The 10,000-nt window shown below is 44.7% G+C and overlaps 1 protein-coding gene across 13 annotated transcripts in view; it reads right to left on the reverse strand.

Moving 5' to 3' along the window:
* Positions 1–10,000, reverse strand: part of Dcdc2c (doublecortin domain containing 2C) — an 83,050-nt gene that overhangs the window by 48,186 nt on the left and 24,864 nt on the right. For 12 of the 13 annotated variants that reach the window (XM_031356305.1, XM_031356304.1, XM_031356308.1 and 9 more), the window contains exons 7-8: positions 9,027–9,150; positions 7,414–7,514 (exon numbers count right to left, since the gene is read on the reverse strand). In XM_031356305.1, the coding sequence (XP_031212165.1) occupies positions 7,414–7,514; positions 9,027–9,150 (225 nt within the window). The remainder of the gene's footprint in view (positions 1–7,413; positions 7,515–9,026; positions 9,151–10,000) is intronic. The other variant, XM_031356306.1, reaches the window with a different exon arrangement.

The raw sequence follows: 10,000 nt of genomic DNA on the forward strand, positions 1-10,000 counted from the left end.
AAAAAAAAAAAAAAAAAAGGAACCGGAAGTGCATTCTCACAGCTGGGATGGCATTGCGAAATTTGCTGCAGGTGAGGAGCAGTGCTCATACTGCAAGATGGTCAGTGCAGGGTGCAGGAGAAATGTAAAGATCTGGTCATTAGATGCTGCCAGGTGAGAGGAGTGATGAGCTCAGGAAGAGGGTGGGAAACAGCACAACGGGGATATGGAACAGTTCGAAGATGAGTCTGAGGAGCCTACAAGGTGAGAAAAGAAGCCCCAATACAGACCCTAGAAAGATGTGACCAGAAGCAGAAGAAAGTCGGATGCTGGTTCAGCAAGGTGCATTCTGGAAGAGGGGAGTATTCTGAGGGAAAAGAGTGGCTGGGGGTACCAGGTGGAGAGAAAGGTCACCATATAGAGCTGCTCAGCCTACTGAGTGTGGAAGTAGGCTCATGAGTAGCATCAGCAGATGGCATGATGGGAAAGGGGGGGAAGATAGGAGAAGCCACTCCCCGAAAAAGCTAGCTCTGCCCCCTGTTGGATAGGTGGTTGCTACCCCCGGCATAGGGCCTATGCAGGGTCCATGCCTGCCTGGAACAGGAGGGCTTTGACATTCTAGACAAGTGGGATCCCAAAGGCAGGAGACAATGAATGTAAGGGTGGGGGACAAGGCACCTTATTAACCTTAAGTGCCAGGCTTCTGAGCAGCTCTTAGGGGTCCGTGCCCCTGTTTAAAGCCTGGAGAAGCTGCAGAAGAACGGACATCTTCCCCGATGTTGAGAAGGGCGCGCATGAGTGCAGATAAACACCCGTGACCTGACACACTACCATCTCAGAGCCGTCTTTACCTTGGTCTTTGTTTACAAACTGAGTTGCAACTACTTTTCAAGGGTCCGTCATAAACGTCAGGGGAGTCTGACTCCAAAAGTGAACCTGCCTGACCATCAGGGCTCAGATGTGTCTGCCTGGCTATGAGCGGGACTCGATATAGACTAGATAAAGACTAGAAAGGTCTTTCAAGTGCCCCTTGGGAAATGTGTCTCCACTGAAATGAGGCAGCCTCTAACCTGAGTAGTCTTGCCTCATATATGACACAGAACTGAGGCAGCCCCCTGAGCTAGCGAGCCTGAGACCAAAGTTAGTGTGTAGAGGAAGACAGGAGGGGTGATGGAAGGACCGGATTACTCATCACACCTTATGAGCGGAACCTGCTGCCTCTAGAACTTTCCATCTCACGGAGGCTTCTGTGTGTATCACAGGTGCTCTGTGACAGTTACGAGCTCCATGCTTAATCTGCTCTGTGAGATTTCCATCCTTGACAGAGTGCCCGGATGCAGAAGCTAATTGTGTTTTTAATCTATTCATTAAAGCAAATACCCTCAGGGCCTTTCTTGGCTTCCTCTGAGGCACTCTCTCCTTACCTAGAGACCCCAAAGCTCTAAGGCTCATTACTCCACACAAATCTAATTAGGCAATCCACAGAGAACAGGAGTCTGCACTGGCCTTCTCCTGATGAAACCATCATTCAGCTTAGCCAGCGACTTGTTCTTGACTCTATAGCGGGGGGGGGGGGGGGGGGGGGAGCCCAGGAGTGCTGTGTTGGAGTCAAAGACTCAACTTTTGCTGTGACTCTGAACTCCAGACATGTCAGCAACAGTGGCTTAAGTGCTCATCCCTCCCCATCTTCCTGAGGGTCAGTCACCCTCACAGCAGTAGTGGGAGGCACTGAGTGTCCCAGTACAAGTTGCGGTTGTGTGAAAGCTGTTTCACTGTCTCGCTCTCCTACCCTCACCTTCCACCATGTGATGAGATAGCAGGAAGTCACTCACTAATGCCTCCAGGCTGGACTCCCAGCCTCCAGAATGAGGAGCTAACAAGCGTCTCCTCGTCTCCTCGTACAAATGGCTCAGGTACACAGGTCAGATACCAGGTTCAGTCCCTCACAGTTTCCATCAGTCTACCCTCCCCAAGCCTCAGCAGGAGGACTTATCACCTAGGAACGCACACAATCCTGTCTTTTGAAATAGAACTATGTGCAGATTAAATGGAAAACCATTTCTGTGCAGGGGGAAGCAAAGGGCCCTGACCTGGGCTAACCAGAGTCTGCAACTGTAGAAACCTGTCTATCCTTAACCATATTTAAACAAACATAATCGTATCCATGAAAGATGTCTTTACTCATCACTTGAGATCTGTGCTGGCTAATATTATACCAACTTGACACACACTAGAGTTATCTGGAAGGAAGAAACCTCAGTTGAGAAAATGTCCCCATAAGATCCAGCTGTAGGGCATTTTCTTAATTAGTGATTGATGGGAGAGGGCCCAGCCCATTGTGGGTGCTGCCACCACTGAGCTGTTGGTCCTGGGTTCTATAAGAAAGCAGGCCATGGGGAGCAAATCAGTAAGCAGCACTCCTTCATCTCTGCATCAACTCTTGTCAACTTTCAGCCCTCTTTGAGCTCCTGTCCTGAGCTCCTTCAGTGATGGACTACAATGTGGAAGTGTAGAAAGTCAAACACTTTCCTCCCCAAATTGCTTTGGTCATAATGTTTCATCAACAATGGAATAGCTCATTAAGACAACATTTTTAAATGATGCAACATTTCTACATTGGTGTATATAAATGAGGACCAAAGCACTTATCTCCTGGGTGCAGATAAAATGTGACTGCCTCCTCACGATCCACCATCATAATTCCTAACCAAGACTGTTTGATTAAATTGGCTCTTGTTGCCTCTCACTGTCTCACAGCACTGAGAATAGTAACTAATGCAGACAACTATATCAAGGAGCCATGCTACTGCTGTGGTAAACCTGACCGTGGGGGTCATAGTTTTCTGCAACTGATTTGTGGTGGAAATAAGGAAGAAGGTACAGGCTGGAGAAGCCATAGAATGCAGTGAGCACAGCTTAATAGAACATTCTGGTAGTAGTTTGGAAAAACAGAACACCAAAAGAACTCACACAATGGAAACATTGCTAATGAGGTTTTAAAGTGGAACAAAGACCCTATGGGCAATAGGACTACAGGCCACTCATGTTACTTCCTGACATACATAATATGTAATTATCTGGATAGTTTGACTGTGTGTTAAAAATTTTGAGTGTGAGCTGGATGATGGCAGTGCACGCCTTTAATCCCAGCACTCAAGGGGTAGAAGCAGGTAGATCTCTGAGTTTGAGGCCAGCCTGGTCTACAGAGTGAGTTCCAGGACAGCCAGGGCTACACACACACACACAAAATCCTGTTTTGAAAAACAAATTGAAAAAAGAAAAAAGAAAAAAGAAAAACAAATTGAGTGGCTGAATTCAAAAATAATAAACTAAGTTATCTGGTAATTTCAAACCAGGAGTACATCCAGGCTATGGCATGGTAACTGCTCACTGCTCTGAGCACTATAGGAAAAGAGCAGGAAGATATGAAAATGCATAGCTTGGAAGGAGGAGGGGAGGGAAGAAGAGGGGAGGGAGGAAAAACATCAGGAGTTAAAGAGACTGGTGCCATCATGAGCCCCAATGGTAGAGCTATACTTCTCTTGCAAAGGACCCAAGTTGGATCCCAGAGCCCTCGTTAGGTGGCTCACAACGGCCTGTAACTGCAGCTCCAGGGAGTTCCAGTATCTCTGGACCCTGTGAGCACACACACCTAAAATTAAAACAAATAAAACTAAAAATGAAATTCTGAGTTGAAAGCTGGGATATAATATGAAGTCTTTAAAGTATGCTAGTAAACTAGGGCTCTTCAGAAATCAACTGTAAATGTGCCCTGTTGGTAGAAGTCGAGTGACAGAAGTTGAAGGACAAAAAGTGAGGTCTGCACAATCAAAAGTGTGTAGATCTAGTCATAAAGTTTTATCTATGATGAGGACACAACCTAAAAAGGTATTTTTATAAAGGCAGGAGGCAGGAACAGTGTAGAAATATGAGTCAAAATGCACTATGAGGGGCCAGAGGGATGGTTCAGTAGGTGAAGGTGCTTGCCACCAAGCATGAGGACCTAAGTTCAATCACCAGAACCCACATAGAAAACACATAGACTCCTACAAGTTGTCCTCTGACTTACTCACACATTGTGGCACATAGACTCCCATATACATACACAAACTAAAGTAAAAATTGGAAGGAGCCCGTAAAAATTGGTGACATATGCCTTCAATTCCAGCAGAGGCAAGCTGATCTCTGTAAGTAGTAGGCCAGCCAGGACCACATAGTAAGACGTCATCTAAAAACATTTTAAAGGCACAATGACCTTTAAAATGTTGGCCACCTTCTTGACCACAGAAGACTGACAATCAGCCTCTAAAGTCATATTTCCTATCCTCCTGCTTGCAACCAATCAGCTCCCTCCTCTTTGACCTCTGTACAGATTTAAGTGTCTCCAAAAATGACAGAAAGCTACTGGGTTTTGGGGGAAGTTTCTAGACTCTAGACAAAGAAAAGGCAATATTTCAGTGGCCCTGAGGGTCAAAATGTTTTCATTATCACACACACACACACAAAGAAAAAAGAAATTAAGAAAGAGAGAAAGGGAGAGAGAAAGAGAGAAAGAAAGAAAAGAAGGAAGGAAGGAAAGAAAGAAAGAAAGAAAAAGAAAGAGAGAGAGAGAGAGGAGAGAGAAGAGAAGAGAAGAGAAGAGAAGAGAAGAGGAGAGGAGAGGAGAGGAGAGGAGAGGAGAGGAGAGGAGAGGAGAGGAGAGGAGAGGAGAGGAGAGAAGAGGAGAGAAGAGTTGAGTTCAGGTGTATACACTTCCTAGCAGGCAAAAAGGAACCCATGCCCTTTAACCATCCAAATCTCAAGTCTTTACAAAGATCAGAACCCAGGGTGGAGAGAGCTAGTCTGTGTGACCTGAGTGTCCCTCTGTCTGACTGCACTTTGTGTCTACTGACCACGTCACCCAGGGTTTCTTGTACCCATTTCAGCTGCATTTCATAAACACTGGAGGAGCAAGGTCATGGTGCTGGTGGTGTTGGTGGGGTACACTAAGTCAAGTAACTTAACCAACGTGCTCTGCAGGAAGCAAGCTTTCCACACTCGCTCTCTCCAACACTCCACTGGACAAAAAGCCCTGATCCCCGGCCTCTTCCTTCAATTTCCCAGGTCACTCAGATAAGCACAGATGGAGGTCAGCTGATCAGCTCACCCTTAGGAGGTCTCCTTGCCACACCCCCTCACTGCTGCAAAGCCAGCACTCATATTGTCACTGACCACTAGGACATCTGGGTTCACTGCAGAACCCCCAACCCTTCCCAGAGAAGAGAATCAATAGGTATTCCTGTTTCCAAGCATCTCTTACCATGGCCTGATGCTGTACAGGGAGAGGCCACCTCCCTCACCTGCCTGACTCTTCTTCCTCCAACATAGCTCGTCCCAGAGGAAACCCTGAGTTCACCTGAGCCTTTCCTTCCTCTCAGACTGCACTATACTACAGTGAGAAAAACCACAACACAGTGTCAACACAATGGATGTCAAATGCACAAGTAACAGAACGGCACATATCCACTGTACACAAATTATAGTGAGATTGGCCAGGCATGGCAGTAGACACCTTTAATCCCAGCACTGGGAAGGCAGAGGCAGAGGGATCTCTGTGAGTTCATAGCCTTCTGGTCTACATAACCAATTCCAGGCTAGCCAGGGCTACAGCATGAAATCCTATATCAAGAAGAAATAAAAAGGACATAAATAGTAAAATTCATGCTGGAAATATCGATTTATAACACAAAACATGCAAAATAATGCATCCATCAGTAACAAGGACCAACATCACATAAAAGTGATTGTAGAGAAAGCAACAATTTTCTCATTGCAATGAGACTCTAAAAGGCACAAAAATATTTAAAGTGATAGAGGTTTTAAGAAAAATGGCTTTCTGTCCAACATCCTAGTGAGATTGTGGTGGCTGACACTGCTCTCTGAGCTTGATTCTGACATCCAAAAACGACAAGAAGACAGTGAGCCAATAAATCAGTGTAGGAGCAAGGCCTAAAAGAAGTCCAAAGTTAAGGACAAGCTCAGCCACTCCGCCCTCTGTAGGAGTTCACAGCTCTAATCTTACCACCTCACCTGCAGTCTCTTAGAGATTAAAGATTTGGGGTTCCCTGGCCTGGCCAGCCCTTCAGGAGCTGCCTAGAAAAGCACTTTTAAAGCTGATTTCAGAGCACAGAGCCCAAGTAATTTACACCAGGAATACGAGAGAGAAACCCCAGCTGCTGGTGAAGAGTTCAAGTGACAGTACATTTGTAAATAAATAAATAATGAATAAGACTTTATTGAATAAAAAAGAGAAAAAAAAAACAAATCCACTCATTTTTGTCCTGTCAAAGAGAAGAGTAAATAACATCATTGCGACTTGGAAACTGCAGCCAAGAAAAGACTGATGCCCGAGCAGTGGGAAGCCAGCAAATGGCTGGAATATGATAAAACTGTGCTATAGGAAAGGCATTGCAGAGCAGGAAATTACCCAAATGCTGAGGTACCCAAAGAGGAGTGGGAGGACTCAGTGGTTCCCTGGGTGGTGCCCTTGATTCCAAGAGCATCTGTACCTGTCTGGCTCAGAGCAATGTAAGTGGCACCCACACGCTAATACCTACCTTTCCCAGATTATAAATTTTCTCCCCCAAGGCTAACAACAGGAGGTCACTGGCCTTATGGTGGACAGTTAGGATGAAGTCATACGATTTTGGGTTACTAGAGCAATCCTCCACAGGAGGATGAGGGGAGACCAAGTGCAGGAGATTGACATGAATAGGGGCAGGGTGTCTTATGGAGCAAGTGAGGCCAGAGCTTGCCAACACCCATCCCTCCCTGCACCTGCCAGCTCCCTGAAGTCTGCACCTGCAGCCCTTACCTGGCTCCCTTTCACATTGTTTTTCCCCCTGTCTAGTCACCAAGGTCACCATCCCTTCCCTTCTCCAAGCTTCCCTCCTCCCGCAGAGGAGACAGTAACTAGATGGTGCCACAACTAGGGCACTACAACAGGTACCCAATGTGCAGCCCTTTCTTGGCCATCCTCATGAGTCACCTCCATCTATGGGCAAGCACATGGGGAGCACTGTTTTTATTTCTCATTCCACTCTCCCACAAATGAAGCTGAAGGGCTGTGTGCATGCCAGGAGTCTTAGTAGGCACTGAGGTGACAATTGTGAGCAAAGCAAACTGCTACCCCTACTCTGTGGCATTACAAGTTAGACAGGGACAGAGACAGCAACAGGTGACAATTGTCCGTGGCCCTTTCAAGCACAAGTGCTTGAGGAGGGAAGAACATACCAAAAAGTGTCTGACATGGGGACTCTAAGGATGGGTAAGTAGCTAACTGGTCATACACAGAACCTTCTAGAGGCCATGGAGAGCTTGGGGTGAGGCTGAAGTAGGGATAGAAGTCAGGGTTGACACAACTGAGTCAAAATGGTACCAGCCCTTGCTACCCACCTGATCAACTGGCACCTCCACCTTCACCTCTGGGTCCTCCTTGACTTCCAGTGCTTCTTGGGTCTCCTTAGCAGGAGTCTGTGCTTTATATACATCACCTTCTGAGAGAAAATAACAGACAATCCTTTCAAAAATAGAAAAACTGATCCCCAATTTATATTTTCTGACCCAAATCAAAGTTTCAATTCAGCAGCTCCTGAGTTTCTTATACCATCAGACAGAAGCCCAGGTAGGGTAAGTCCTCCACTCCACATGCACCCTGCATGTCGGTTCTCTCTCCTCTCTCTGTCCCTCTGTGTCTTTGCTTCTGTAGAGGCCTCAGCACAGTGGGCCCCAATTTTTGCAGTGCCTGTCTAGTCTCTACTTCCACAAAGGTCCTAGACCTTGAAACCTGAGCATCTCTATGTCCAGAGGCTTCCCAGATTGCCCAATTTTTCACCTGCTTCATGTCTATAGAGCAATGTGGGAGGGACATCTCCCACCTGTTTCCTGTCTGTAGAGCAGTGTGGGAGGGTCTTCTCCCACATGCTTTTGTCAGTAGAGCTGTGTAGGAGGGACATCTCTCACCTGCTTCCTGTCTGTGCTCATAACCAGACACTAAGAAGTCCCTCCCCCTGGATCTGTCAGACTGGAAATGGAGACAGGAAGGGCCTCATTAGACCTAAGCACCTAAAAGGGTGCAGCAGAGGGGACAGTACAGCAATAAGAATAAGAGTAGGTGTGGCAAGAGCTATCATAATTATTTTATTTTATAGTGAGGGCTGGATGCCTCCTCTAAAGGTAGACAGGAACAAGCTAAATGACTTCTATGTTCAAGGTTCCATCAAAACATGGGCTTATTTGACACAGAAAGAGTATCTATAGTCTCATACAAATGTAAATGTGGGATTTATTTTATTTATGAAATTTTTAAGGCTTCCTAATTAAACTGCCATTGGCCCAGCTTTAGAATGTTACTGATCTTGTCAATAGCCTACTGCTTCTCCTCAAGCTGAGATTATCAAGCTTGATGATCAAGTAGCTCTAAGAAAAGAGGTTACAGAATAAGTTTCATCTGAAGTGCATACCAAACATATACACTATACACACACATATAACACATACACCATATTCATGTACACTATAATACACACATACTTACATGCCATCCATAAACACACACTATATATACATATGTACACACATATACATACACACAATGTATCATATACACACTACACGTACACATCAAACATATACACATACATACACCATGCACATCATACATATACAAACAATACACACATGTATTCTATACATATCATACATATATATACACAATACACATGTGTATATCACACACTCCCTACATATACACACTACATATACACCATACATGTACACACACACACCTTAATGTCATACATATACATATATATATATACCACCTAACCTATACACATACATACACATACACTACACACAACATACACACACACCATGCACACTATACACACATGTGAAACATATATACACAATACATACATATACACTATACACAGCATACATACCACATATGCACAAATACAAAGAAATCACTTTTTGAAGCCCCCAGGAGATAAACACCCCATTACCTCCACCACTTTGAATTAAAGGTTCTTTGTCCATCTGCTTTTTCTCTTTGGCATAATAAACAGAATCCTGACTTCTAGGTGGTACACTGTCATTTTGAAGAGGTTCTTTTGCTTTGGATTCCACCTAATATGAAGATTAAGAAAAAAAGGTGTCAGGAACAGAGGCCATATTGAATCCTTGGTCCTTGGGGTAGACAAGGACAAGAAATCCAGGAATCCAAGAAGCCTCTCTGGGTCTCACCACTCCCCTCCATTCCCCTTTTGAAGGAGGCAAAGGAATAGTCCTGCCTCCTTCCCAGGTCCACTGCTGGAGGTTGCTTGGCTCCCAAGTCTAGGATGGGTTTAGGTACTACACCAGAGGTGACACAAAAGGGACTCTTCTAGTCTTTTGAGAACATACTTTGAAGTCTACCAAAAGCTACTGCTCAGGAGCACTCCAAATCTGCCCCAGTAGACACTCTATACACAAAACAAGGCTCAAAAATCAACCATGCCACAGCATAGTAAGGGAAACCTGAACTTTTTCTTACAATTTTTATACTATCTATAGACAATAACAATAAAGTACATGGTCATCACAAAACCAAAGGTTCTTAATACCCCGCAATCTTTGTACTGCAAATAATTTCTTCTTCTTTTTTTTTCCTTTTTCTTTTTTCCATCTTAACTCAAGTATTTGGAAGTAAATTCAGCCAAATATATAAATGTTCACCTCACACAAGAGACCAAGTTAAATGTCCCTGATGGTTTTAAAGGGTGGTGCAGTAAGCCAGAGTTGTGTTGTAAGTGCAGAAAGCAGGATCACAGCAGATCTAATTTTAATAGCAACATTTCAACACACTGCAATGTACCCCATTTAACACTGACAGTATGTGTGTTCAAAGCTCTGTACTGTTCTTGTGAAATGCTCACTGAGTGCTCAATAGCCTCTGCTTTATAGTATAAATACATTTTAAAAGACAAATTTCAAATTT

This window comes from Mastomys coucha, unplaced genomic scaffold (genome assembly GCF_008632895.1).
Source record: "Mastomys coucha isolate ucsf_1 unplaced genomic scaffold, UCSF_Mcou_1 pScaffold6, whole genome shotgun sequence".
In the NCBI taxonomy this organism is placed as follows: Eukaryota; Metazoa; Chordata; class Mammalia; order Rodentia; family Muridae; genus Mastomys; species Mastomys coucha.